Genomic DNA, 13,888 nt, shown 5'->3' on the forward strand with positions numbered 1-13,888 from the left:
AAAAATCTCAAAGGCAACAAAGAAAGCCTTGATAAACAGTTTATACTTGAGATTATATTACTGAAAGAATTCATGAGAAATCTTTGAATATTCTTGTTTAACCCCGTTTTTTTCATATTGTTTCCTATTGTTCACTTAACAGCAGCTACATTACTCTATCAAGGATTTAAGTGGTTTATTTTTTTCAGTTTTCTTTCATGATCATTCTCAATTCTTAAAAGTGTAAAAAATGTTAATGTCAAAAGGATGTGATTATGATATATAAAAAGAAAAAGCAGGGTGCATTATATGCGTGTATATGTATTAGTGAGGCTTTTTTGTTGTTAAGAGACCCACTGAAGCTAGCTTAAGCAAATGGCAGTAGTGTAAAAGGACTCAAAAGCATGTTCCAAATTAGACGTTTTGTTCTATATAGTTTTGTACAATAAGAACAGTGTTTATTAAAGGAATTAAAGACAGGAAAAAGTGGACAAGACCTAAAGGGGGACACTTGCACAGACCAGGATGGCTAAGCCATTAACTGGTTTTCTACCTCTTAACCATTAAACTAGTTTTCTAAACCATTAGTTTTCTACCTCTTTGAAATTCTTGTCTTAAAGCATTTTGGATGGGATTTCATTTCTTTCATTTGGCATGCTGAGACTAGCGAAGGAATTATTTTCAGGTCCTTCATTGTAAGGCTTCGGAGTATCCTTGGCATATTAAAGCAGCTAGTCATTGAAGGACACTGTCTCCCAAATCTCTAGTAGCTCAAAAGTTACATTCTCGTCTTTAAAAAGTTGACTTATTGCTGGTTTCCATGAAGTTTGCAAAATGTAACTTTAAATCTAAAAAAAAAATTATTTTATCTTATCAATTCAAACATTACGTGCAAGACATGGTTTGGCTTCTGAAATATACACTTTGCGGGGCTCACACTTGGTCCAGGGAGACAACAAAACAGAGCCCAGAGTAAGCAATTTGGTGTTACTATACCATAGCCAGTGATGCTGTTGTATCTTGAGTGTGTACGGGGGTGGGCAGGCAGCACTGTGAGAGAATAATTCAAAACAGTTAAGCTAACTCTCAAAACAATGAGTAGGGACTTGTGAGACAGGCAAGGGTGGAAGAAATTCCAGCCAGATGAGAAACAGCCAACTGCAAAATGTAAGGAGATATAACATGGCCCTTTTGGAGACCAGCGAAAACAGGTGGGTTTTAGATGTCCAACTGCAAGTGGCAGGGGTGGGGTGGACTAGTTAGGCACGAGCTGGAGTATCCAAGATTGGATTGAACCTTGATAAGAAGTGGAGTTTCCTGCTCACAGTAGCATTAGACATCATGAGCCATTAGAATTTTTAAGTATCAGGTTAAGTACTGCACCTGGCACACTGCCTGGCCAAGTTCTTTCTTAATTTTCTTTCAAGCCTTTTTTGCTAAGCAGTGTTCAGCACCTGTGTCTAGACTTGGGGATTGAGCTGGTTAGGTACAGCAAGATGGATAAGGGGGAGCAGGTTTTGGGAGTGTTAGCGTGGGGTTGACATGATGGGATATAGGCAACTGTAGAAAGGAAATACAACAGAGTGACTGGGGGATAAGTTGAAACCTCAGGTCTAAATAAAGCCAATAGAGAACAGAACTGGAAGACGAGGTTGTAGATGACATACTGGAGTTTAAGTTGAAGATAGGAATGGTCCCAGTGATAATTAACTCTGGGAAATTGTCAGAGTGGACTGGAGTTAAAGTGAAGGTCAGTTCAGCTTAAACTAACAATGTGCCTAGGTAATGAAACTGACCTCATAGGATGGAATTCATGAGAAAAAGTGAGTTCTGGATGCCAAAATCCTCAGAGAATGTGGGACCCAGAGTCTGTACTTTGAGTGGAGATTAAGAACTAAAGAGTATAGTGTGGCTGGAGTATCTGAACGGACAAGTGGTATGTGATGTGGGTAGGGCCGGGTGAGGCTGGCAGTGGGGAGAACAGGCACCCCATCCCCAGTGATGGAGATGCCTGGGAATTAATGTGATTGAAGGATCACAACAAAAACAGAGCCCTTTAAAAGTAAGTCACTTCCCAAACTTAACTCAGTCCTGAATGGTTTTCATGATGTTAATACCATCTGTTTATCACTCATACTTTTCTTTAAATCACTTGATGTTTTTCCTTAAATATTAAATGTCGCATTAAAAAAACACCCATTCAAGTATGTTTGTACCTAAAACTGACTATCAACAATGCTATACAGCACTGTAAACATGGCACACACTGGGAATAACCAAGGCAAGGAGACAGGGAGTTAATAAAAGCAAGCTGCTGCTGCTGTAAACCCTTTCCTCTTCCACTCCAGTCCAAAGCCCCCTGCCACAGTGCTTTAGGATCACCACCACTGACCAGAACGGGTCTCTTTTCCTCCTTCTACACCTTCGTCTTCTTAATGCCTATTTCTACAGCTGTTTCTAAAGTTCCATTCTTACCCTAACTCCCCAAATTCCTTCAACAGCTTTTTATCGCCTACAATAAACTTGCTGAACCACAGCCATTAAAGAAACCCATTAACCTAGTGCTTCTAGACCTACTGCTGCTTGCTTCTGTCACTGGGTAGACTGGGAAGGCCACAGAGGCTCACTGCTATGTGCTATTTAGCACTTTTATCAAGGAATTTAATACTCACTTATCAGGGTTTCAAGAAAAATACATGACCATAAACAAAATTCCTCATTTCTAAAATTCAACTACTATATTCAAGACCCTTCCCAATTTACTCAATTTGATCTCCAATTAACCATGATTTCTTATTTCTGGCCACTTACTATCAGCCCACTAATGACGTGTATCTTCCTTGTTTACTTCAGAATTTTATACATTCAGCTGGGCTTATACTAAAGGCTCAAAGCAAATGTTAAAAAGGGAGCTACAAGGGAAAAGAGACATGGCACACTTCCCTTCAAATAAACAAGTACTCAGCATTTGAAAAGTTTACTGAAAACTTTTATTATAATCAAAAAGTGACATAACGGGGTTGTAATGAATTCAGCAAATCATTCTGCTGATATTTTAGAACTGATATCAGCTCTTGCCAGGCAATTAAAAAAATTCAAATGTGAAAATTTCACAGTACAGTAAACTCCACCCCAACTAATTAATGGTGGTTAAAAATAATAGGCCCTAGCAAAACCTCTCATGTTACATGGTCACAACTCACAATTCTGTACAAAAGTTCGTGTTATAAAGCTCTGATGTAAAAATCAAATAATCAAGCAGCAATATTTTAAGTGCAGCACAGGGTCTTCAGTATCATTATTTACAAGGCTTGAATCTTTACATTATAACAAAATTTAATACAGATGACTTAGTAATTAAGTCAATGTTTAAAATCTGCCCTCTTACACGGTGACAGATTTCACTTTTTGGTCATCCTTCTCCTTCTCCTTTTCTTTATCTTTGCTCTTCTTTGACTTCTTTTTCTTATGTTTGTGTTTTTGGCTTTTTTCCAATTCTACTTCAGTGCCTGCGTGCTTCTTATGCTTCTTATGTTTTTTATGTTTCTTGTGCTTCTTCTTTTCCTTCTTTTTCTTCTTCTTCTTGCTGTCCTGACTTTCTGCAGAGCTGGCACTGCTACTGCGGCTTCGGGTTTGGCTTCCGGAAGGGCTGTGGCTCCTGCTCGGACTGGCGCTGGGGCTGCTCTGGCTCTGGCTCCTGGCGGCGCCCGCCTGGCCGACTGCCGCCGCGTCCAGGCTCTCTTTTGCCTTCTCTGCCACTTTATCTTTCGGTTCCTTAGAATTTTTCCCCGAAGTCTCCTCCTCTTTTACAGATACGTTGCTTTCGCTGTCACTTTCATTATAGTCTGGTTCAAAAGCAGCTTCGTCAGTTTCTCTAGTTAAGTCAGAGGACAGTCGAGAGGAGTGACTCACCTGGGGTTTAGGTTTGATGGTGTTCTTATCAGCCTGCCCAGTAACCTGCTCCTTCTCCACCTGGGGGTCCGGTGGGTTGAGTACGTAGAGCAGTTTATTGCCACCTGACTCCTTATTGTTCTTCGCCTCCAACAGATGCTTCTCACGATCCTTACAGGGATTTTTATCTACAGATTTTGTCTCTTCGTTTGAACGTTTGGTATCATAAGTAGCTTTATGATCATGAGGTTTCTTGTCTCTTGAGGGACTAGAGCTACTTTTTTTGGAATCTCCTGTTCCTTTTTTAGGCAAATCTCTCTCTTCTCGCGGCTTAGTTTTTTGTCCAGACGCAGAGTCTTTACTCCGAGAAGGAGAGTCTTTTCTCCTTAATTCATTCCTTTCATCTCTACGTTTGGAGCTTGAATACTCTCTGTTGTCATAGTCAGGTTTTTTGTCTCTGTTGGGAGTGAAGTCTTTATTTGAGGAACCTCGAGTGGAATCATGCTTATCTGAAGTTCTCGTCTCTTTGGAAGACTGAGACAGACTTTTAAAATTCCCTTGCTCACTCAGACGGTCTGGATTACTATCTTTCTCTGGCTGAGCGCTGTTCTTCCTCTTTTCCAGGCTTTCCTTTTCTAACACTGAATGATCTCGATCTTTGGTTTTCCCTTTTTCGTTAGATGCAGAGTTTTTTGAACTTTTCACCTCATGCTGTACAATTTCATGGCTCACTTCCTTGGTGAGCTTCTGAATTTTCTCTGATGACTCACTTTCCTTTTCAGTATACTTGACTGTATTTGATGGCTTAGTGCTAACATTCTTTATAACACTGGCAGGTTTTCCTACACTTGATATCGGCTGTGTGGTGGTGGATTTAACATCTTCTTCTTCTGATTCAAAGTCATCTTTATCCCATTTGGATTGGGGAACCTGAATCATAATAATAACATCTTCAGCAGGAGCTGTGTTATCATTATTATATTCTTCCATTGTCTTAATGACAGTTCGTTTTGTATCTGTTTTTTCTTCAGATTTTCGCACAGGACTGCCTCCAGTTGAACTCGTACTAAAAAAAATAATTGAAATATTTTTTAATTAATAAAGAATTCACTATTATTAAACACTGATAAATATAAAAAGCTAACTTAAACATGACAAATGTTCTTTTAACTTTCAAAAGCCACTTACTCTGCTCTGAGAGAGAGATAAATGATTTAAGTGTATGATTATATAAAAACAAATGCAGTCTCCTCGAGGTTTGCCTGCCCAGAGCTCTGCTGCTCCCAGGGGACAGAACGCAGGGCTAGAGCAGCCCTCAGTGGCCTGGGCGGCTGTGCCTGTCCCCAGGCTGCACAAGGCACATTCATCGTGGGGGGTGGGTGGGCAGGGACACGTGGCTCACCCCCCCCAAAATCTACTTATAATCTTATCTTTAACATTTCCTTTCTTCAAAGACAAGAGTAAAGCAGCCTAAGCCCCAACATCAGTACATTTTTAATCAACATATTCTGCTTTATATGCCCCGACCCACCCAGGCATAATCAGATACCTGGTATAATCCACAAGCGTTGAGCTGGATCCTTCAGTTCCAGTTACTTTTCGCCTGACCTTTCCTTTGACTTTTTCTTGTTTAACTTTGCTAGATGTTGATTCCAATTTTTCAGAGGGCTCTTTTGTGTTAGATACATTTTCGGTACTTCCAATTTTTTTACCAGTTTCTCTGTTGAGCTTGATTTTTTTGGCTGGGGCAGTTGATGATGAGATTTTGTCTTTTTCAGGTGTCCTATCCAATTTTTCAATATCAGGTTCCATTTTGCGCTTTGGTGATGGTTTCACTATTTCAGTTACTTCTAATTTAGAGATTTTCATTGACGATGACTCAAAATCTTTCTCTGTACCTTTCTCTTCGGTTTTTCTTTTCCTTTTTTCTCCCTTGCTATCGAGCGGTTTACTCTTCTCGTTAGGCTTCCTGGCCTTTTCTTCCTTACTAGCTGGCTTCTCTGACTTGACGTCTTTGGAGTAGTCCTTCTTCACTTTTTCTTCTTTGACGGGTTTTGTCTCTTGGTGTTCTTTCACTGACTTAGAGTGAGCTTTTCTGGGGGTACCAATGATCTTTTCATCTTTTTGAGAGGAAGATGATGGTTTCACACTGTCAGTCTTTGGAGTCTCCTCTTTGGCTTTTTTAAGCGGAGGTTCAGATCGAGGAGATTTTTCACGCTCTCCATCTAGTTTTTCTTGGGGCCCTTTAGCAGGTTTTACAACAGTTTCTTTTTTGGACACAGTAGACCCATCATTTTTTCGTTTGGTCTTGTCACCTTTTGCTTTAGGTTTGTCTTTTTCTCTCTTGTCTTTTTCAGATATTGATTTAAAAGTGATGGATTCGGCATCCATTGGCTCATCTCTAACAGGTGTAGCATCATCTCTACTTGGGAGAACAAATAATGAGTCCGTTTTATTTTCTTCACCACTTGTAGGCTCTCTTGATTTCCTCGATGTTTCTAATAACTCTGGGTTTAGAAAACCTTCACTTTCTTCCCCCTTTCTTCTTTTTCTGTGTTTCTTATGTTTATTTCCTTTACCATCTCCTGGAGCATTTTCACTCTCCTTCTCTTTTGACTTTGTATTATCCTTCTGATTGTGACTGTCTCTCGATGAAAGCTTTTCTGGATAGTTGCCACCTATGTTTCGACTTCTGTGACTTTGTCCACCAGAGTAATCCTCTCTGCGGCCTCTTGTGAAGGGAGAATTCCTGATGTTAAGTGGTACAAATCTCTCTGGAGAAAAGTTCTCTCTATTTGCTGACGGCCGAGGCTGAGCCCCAGCAGCATAGCCTTTATAATATTTTTCATACCACTCTCTGTATTTTCTCTCCCATTCTCGGTAACGCTCTTTTTCAAATGGGTCTCTAAAGTCAACACTCCTCCCGTAATAAGCTTTCATGTCATAAGGTGGTGGCACTTCTCTGTATCTGTTAAAATATTCACGTTCTGTTTCCCCTTGAGGTACGTTACGTTTATTAGGAGACTGTCCCCTGAACGCTTGAGGAGATCTTGATCGTGAATGATATCGTCTATATGGGGGTGACCTTGACCTAGATCGATGATACCCATGGGATCGAGACCGTGAACGGTAATTTCGACTCTTCCCTCTGCCTCTTCTGGGGTATGGAGGCGACCGTGAATAGGAACGAGAGTGCGAACGGCTAAATGATCGAGAATAAGAACGTGAACGTGTTGAACCAGATCTTGATTTAGAATAAGTATATGAACTTCTTGAATAGGATGAACCACTATAGGGAGATTTGGACCTAAAAACAAACATAAAACAACAGTTGATAGTTGAGAAATATACACAAAATAAAAGACTCTCAGATTCAAGTACACTCTCCTCACGGTTCCATCTTTCTTTACAAGTTTCACCTTAGATGACTATTAAAGAGGCATGGTGACCTCTACTGGAATGGAATAAAGTACACAAAGATCAGAGCAATCACTTGTTCAAAACAAAAGTGAAATCTTAACAATCAGAGTGAAGTGCATTAATGTACCGTGAGTTATATGAACTAATCAACATTAAACAGAATGCAATTAAATTTAAATTTTACTTCCTATCTGATTATTTAAGTAGGAGTAGTTTTTCTGTCCTATATTGACCAATAATCTAGCTTTAAAAGGAACCACATTTCAAGCATAAGCTTTTTAAAAAAAAATAAGTCTCTTAAACAAACTTCCAGGGAATTTTTGTAATTCAATTTTTCTATCAATAAAGCAATTTGTCTTCTACTGTTACTTCACGATGACACAGGTTAATGTTCCAGCAAGAAGCTGTAGCCTTAAGTAAAAGGGTCCTCAGAAATGTAATCTTTGGCTAGTCCCCTATTTCTTTCCTTTCACAAACATTTCCCAATTATTTCACACTATAAATAACTTCAAGGGACAAGGGCAATTTAATCCCCGTAACTGCTACTTCTACACAATAGAATTTACAGTGAGACATTATTTCAAAAAACAGATATTGGGAAATAAGCTACATTTCCATTTCTATAAACCTAGACCGAATCAGAAAAATTCCATAAGTGTGATGTTATTTATATCCATAGCTAATCCCTGGATATTCAAAGTCCCATTTGTAATTCTGTTGTGAAGGCTTGCAAAACACTAACCTGGAAAATGAGCGCCTACGCTCCTTTTGAATCTTTTTGTATTCCATCAATTCCTTAGCAAAATCATTTGTAAACTCATCTAGCTTGGACTTTTTCTTTTCCCTAGTAAAATAAAGTTAAAGAGTGAAAGTTAACAAAAACCATTTAAGAAAACTAACAAGACAAATGTAATTAGATCATGAATGAAATGAATGAAGTTGCCATCAGTTTTCCACTTTACAACTACAAATAACTAGGAATCCCTGAGGGAGTTGCTTGCATGGCTTTGGTTTAATTTTCAGGTGATTTTTCTTCTACTAACTGGAAACACTGAAAAATGTTTCCAAAGATACCTAGTTAATGTTACATCAGAAAATGAAAGTGTATAATCATTTCAAATTAAAACACTTACTCTTCTTTCAGCCGCCGCTGCTCTCTATAGAATTCTTCCCTGGACAAAGGTGGTGCTTGTGTGGTTGGGATGGTATTTGAATGAGCTGTCTGCACTCCCGATGATACCCAAGGTGCTGATAAATTGGCTGGAGCTGGAGGAAACCCTGGAGGGGGAACACTATACCCAGCAGGTGGTGGCTGGCCAGGAGGAAACTGAGGAGAAAACTGTGGTGGAGGAACACCTGGAGGGAGAGGAAGTGTATGGGGAGGAGGAGGATACAAGGGAGGGGGCGGGACAGGTACAAAAACTGGAGTTGCTGGTAGTGATGGGCCTTGAGTTCTCTGGGATCTTTCGCTGTGGTGTCGTCCACGGTTTATACTTCTAGAAAAATAAATTCCAAAATATTATTCCCTCAAACTAAAAGCATCAGAGACAAGTAAGCTTATCTTTTCTATCCATAATTATTTTAAAGCTTCCAAACAATGGAAAAGAATTAACTATTCAAATAAGCATAGGGACACCAATATCATTTATGCATAAAAAAGTTAACATCATTTATACATGAAAGTAACTTTTAAGGCCAGTTAGGGGCTGAGATGATACAAGTTCACAGGGCCTTGTATATATGGAGATACTATATTTAAAAGTTCTCTCTCTTTTTTTAATTCCTTTGGTCGGGGGGCAGGGATAGGTTTATTTAACTTATTTATTTAATGGAGGTACTGAACCCAGGACCTCCTGCATGCTAGGCATGCACTCTACCACTAGAGCTAGACCCTCCCTCCAAAGTTCTTTTGTGACATTCAGATTATCACTCCACAATGATCTCTTGTTACTTCCGAATCTGTCATTTGAAGGACAGACAGGTTAATTCTCTGTGACCGAGTTCTCCCTCAAATGCCTTCCAAGACCAAGAGTTTAAATGAAGAAAAACCACTTCCTATAATCTTTCTGAGGAAATAAGATCCTTCAAAGTAGAATAAGTATAAGTTTAATGTTTGTAATTAACAACTGAAAATCTGTTTTCTCTCAAAGGGTTAGGTAAAAATAATAGTGCTGGCCAAAGTTTCTGAATTTTGCCTCATCAGAGAAACGGTGGTTTCTTTAAAAGAGCGGTCTTATTTCTAATTTATAGTATATTTATACTATAAGTAACTTTAAATTATAAGTAACTGGTATGTAGCAGCAGCAGCAGGGGTTTGGATTTTAAGCCTCTTTTCAGAAAGTCTGAATTAGTAAATATTATCTTCTTAATAAATATGTGGTCTAACAATGAAATAGTAGCTATCTTTCATAAGCTTAGCAATTCTCCTTGAAGCACCAGAAGATACTTTAAGTATGACCTAGACCTGTATGGCTTACTTCTTAGATTAACACTGCTTGTGCCTGTCCAGGGCAAGGGCCTCTATCAACCCCCTTATCTCTTCTCTTGGAAGAGAAAGTGGGAGAAGATTGGGACAACTGAGTCTAGGAGAGAGAGAAACCCAATTGTTTTTAATTGGGAGCTGAGCTGGTTGATATTCATCTTAAATAGACACCTTAAATATTGTCTGGGCTTTTCTGACTTCCTTCTACGCTCAACAGAGTAAATGTAAGCCAATGTTCTGCTGTGTGCTGACAGGGAGAAAATAATCCTTGGGAAGGAGTATTAAAAATGTAGCCTTAAAAAAAAAATCATCATTAATTTATTTATTTGAAATTCTCTATACATATCATTCACTAGTTTTTTAAAAAAATTTTTAATTTTTAAAAAATTTATTTTCATTTATTTATTGTATTTTGGGTTTTCTGGGTGGCGAGGGAGGAAATTAATTTATTTATTCTTGGAGGAGGTGCTGGGGATTGAACTCAGGACCTCGTGCATGCTAAGCATGCTGCTCTACCACTTGAGCTACACCCTCCCCCTAATCTTTTTTTTTTAATTAAAGTATAGTCAGTTACAATGTATCAATTTCTGGTGTACAGCATAAAGTCCTAGTCATACATATACACACATATATTAGTTTTCATATAAAAAAATCATCATTTAAAATACTAAATGTAATCTCTTCTTTCCTAAGTCTCTTAAGGGCAACTACTTAAGACTTCAGTGAGGTAAGTGTAAAACAAATGAATCCATTCCGTCTGCCACTGCTGTGCTTGAATTTGTGTTGTATTTTTCAGTGTATCATCAAATTACTGTTTTTCAAGATTTTTAGCGAGCCTACCTGTAGCAGCTCCTCTCCCCTCTTCTAATTTGCTGTGGTGGAGAAACCAGATATCCAAGCTTGTTGGAACTGTGTGAAAAAGGATAAAGAAGGCTTGAGTATAATCCAAGAACTTTCTGTGCGTAGACTTTAGGATACCTATTCTAAAACTATTCTGAAAACTTTCCCTTACCCCCTGATCCTGATTCTTAAACTCGTTCCAGACAGAGGAGATACGAGCAAGCATTACATTTACTTAAAATTAAATATTTTTCTTATTAATGTATTATAAACAATAATTAAACCTCAATATATATTTTATGTAATGTTATATTTTAATTAGCATTCTGTAAGTTACTCTGTGAACTTATTGTTATAGAAAAGGAAGAGAGCCCTTTTATCTGATGGGTATTACGTGGGGCGTTGACATGTGAGGTGAGTAGCACCATTTCAACTCTACAGGTGAGGCAATGGAGGCTGAGAAGTAAAGTCACACAGACACTGTCATTTGGCCAGTAAATGCAGGATCTGGGATTCAAACCCAGGTCTGTTTCCAAATCCTGTCTTCCTTCTACAGATATATTCTGCTAGTCTCTCAATTAACATACTTTTCTGCAAGAAGTTTGGTTTATCTTACAAAAAGATTCAAGTTTTAGAATATAAGCCAGTTTATATAATATTAATATGGGTTATGTAAACAGAAATAATTGTATAAAAACAATAAATATATCTGATTTTTAATGCCCAGAATATCCTATAGAAAATCAAAGTTCTCAGTACTTCAGGGCAGAAAAATCATACCCTATAGATTTTTTTTTTTTTCAGGAGAAGGAAGGATTTATTACTTGCAGCAAGTAAGGCTAACACTGAGGATTTTTCAGAAAGCAGGGTCTCCCATACCCTGTAGATTTTAATACGCAATCAAATTTCATTAACAAAGCTATTCAAAATGAGAAATTTTGTGTTTGGTAGCCTTTAACCTTAGTACATGTTTATTTACTCAAATCAAATTCTGAAAATCCAAATTAAAGACAGGAAAAACTTTAATCTACTAGGATAATAACTGATTCAGTATTTAGAATATTCTTTCAAGTAATTCTTATCTGTTTCTTAACTGAGATCCTGACAAGATCACCATTTGTTAAGTCATAAAAGTAAAAAGAATTTATAAGAGTTTATATTTTATTATTTTAGAAAAGAATTACTCATCATTCTTTTAGAAAATAATTCCTCATATAGTCTTGAATTTGTGACATTTTACATAAAAACCATGTTAACACGGCATATAGAAGAGTTCACAATAAAAAGACACTCAGCAACACACTGCTTGATTGTATTTCCATTATCTAGCTAGAAAGCAAGCATCTTAAGATTATTTCAAACATATACTCACTGTTCCCAACCTGGTCGACCACCACCAGGACGAGCAGTGTTTATTCTTACTGGACCTTGGAAACAAAAATAAACAAAAACAGTAAGTAAATATAAAAGTACATGTTAAATAAAGTTAATATTATTTTTTTTAAGGAAAACAAAGTTCAAACCAAAATGATTTTACTCACCAGTTGTGGGGATCAATTGTCCATGCAATAATGACTGTCCAAGCAAAGATGGGGTTCCAAGTACAGGCACCTGATAACCCTTTAGGAAAAAGCACAAAAAGGGAATAGTTAAAAACAAACATACAAACAAACAAACAACTCTACTGCAATAAAAAAAAAATCCCTTAGTTTAAAAGCCAGTAAAACCTACCTTCTCTTCCATAAGAGCAGTGATTGCGATTGAAGAGGCCCCCTTTGAATGTTCTGATGCAAGCGCTGCCGCTGGCAGTATTTTATTATCAGAATCCCTGGAAAGTAATGTAATTTACAGTACATGAACATGTTGTCAGAAACGGAGGACCAAAGGCACAAGCTTCCAACTACGTAAGATATGTAAGGCCTCGGGAAGTAATGTACCACAGGACGACGGCAGCCAACGCTGCGCTATGGTATTCGAGAAAGCGGGTAGAAGAGCACAGACATTAAGATTTCTCATCACAAGAGAAAAAAAATTTTTTTCCTTTTTATTGTATTTATGTAAGAAGATGGATGTTCGCTGAACCTACTGTGGTAATTATTTCAGAATATATGTAATTCAAACCATCATGCTGTGTGCCTTAAATGTATACAGTGATATATGTCAATTATTTCTCCATAAAGCTGGAAAAAAATATACAGGCAGTCAATGACAACATTTTCCCTATTTTTTGGAAAAAACAAAATTCCATGCTACAAAGATTGAGTCATATTTAAGAGGCCTCTATAATACCTGCAAAGTTAGAAAAAACAACAGATCTGAAGAAAATGTCTACATTGCACAAATATTCTTGTTTCAGGAATGTATAACCTCTGATAAAAGGACTATAAGGTTTCCTTTCGCATGTACTGAGTAAGAATTATCAAAGAAAAAAAGTAAAAATCACATCCTGCTGTTACTAACTCTGTTTATCCAGCAAACCTGCATTAAAATGAGTTAAAGCAAGGACAACGGAAACATCTGAGAAAAGTGAGAGAGGACTGGACTTCTGAAGAATTCCTCACGTGTAAGTGAAGGAACCTCCTTAAAAAGTACTGTCTGTGATACATATGATAGAAACTGGTTCAGCTTTAAAACTAGGAAAGCTTAAAAAAAAAAGAAAAAGAAAAGAAGTTGTGAAACAAAAAAACCCCAGAAAACAGACAAAAAAAGAGATTAAGAGTAAACTCTACTTCCAGCTCGACCACTAAATCAGTCTTAGGTAACTCAGCAACCTTTGTGGGACCTGTTCCGACTACGAATCAAACAGAAGGCTGAAGCACGTCAGTGGGGTTTCTTGTAAAGGTCTACTCCTGAAGATTCTGCCTCTGGAACTGACTCCTGGCACTATTTTTCAAAAGCCAGTTGATTTTTTAAGAATTTATGAGCCACTGGACTATACAGTCAAAGGTCCCTTTCATTTCAGGAGTGGGGATTTTACTGAGTTTTCACAACTCTTCTACGTAATCATGCTCCAAAACAATGATTATTTCTGACCTGTCTGCCTCTACCAGTGTTCATCCCCTCCTCTCTGCCTATCTAAATTGTTCTTAGTCCTGCCCAAACCCACTGCTTTGTTTCCTAATTCCATCATTGTAACCAGAACTGAATTCTCCCTCCTGTGAACTGCAGAGCTGTTATGTGATGTGATTCAACATGTAACAGGGGTTGATGGCGATTTGTATAGTTTTTGACCTTGGGATGCTTAATCATTTGCACATGAATCTCCTTCATTTGCCT

General features: G+C 37.9%; 1 protein-coding gene across 2 annotated transcripts in view; it reads right to left on the bottom strand.

Annotated features, from left to right (window-relative positions):
- Nucleotides 1-2,946: 2,946 nt before the first annotated feature.
- Nucleotides 2,947-13,888, bottom strand: part of RBBP6 (RB binding protein 6, ubiquitin ligase) — a 31,328-nt gene continuing 20,386 nt past the window's right edge. The window contains exons 11-18 of one of the 2 annotated variants that reach the window (XM_010961004.2): nt 12,344-12,440; nt 12,154-12,232; nt 11,985-12,039; nt 10,613-10,681; nt 8,424-8,786; nt 8,033-8,134; nt 5,420-7,177; nt 2,947-4,936 (exon numbers count right to left, since the gene is read on the bottom strand). In XM_010961004.2, coding sequence (XP_010959306.2) covers nt 3,364-4,936; nt 5,420-7,177; nt 8,033-8,134; nt 8,424-8,786; nt 10,613-10,681; nt 11,985-12,039; nt 12,154-12,232; nt 12,344-12,440 — 4,096 coding nt within the window. In that variant the 3' untranslated portion in view covers nt 2,947-3,363. The remainder of the gene's footprint in view (nt 4,937-5,419; nt 7,178-8,032; nt 8,135-8,423; nt 8,787-10,612; nt 10,682-11,984; nt 12,040-12,153; nt 12,233-12,343; nt 12,441-13,888) is intronic. The other variant, XM_010961005.2, reaches the window with a different exon arrangement.

The sequence above is a fragment of the Camelus bactrianus genome, chromosome 18, assembly GCF_048773025.1.
Source record: "Camelus bactrianus isolate YW-2024 breed Bactrian camel chromosome 18, ASM4877302v1, whole genome shotgun sequence".
Classification (NCBI taxonomy): Eukaryota; Metazoa; Chordata; class Mammalia; order Artiodactyla; family Camelidae; genus Camelus; species Camelus bactrianus.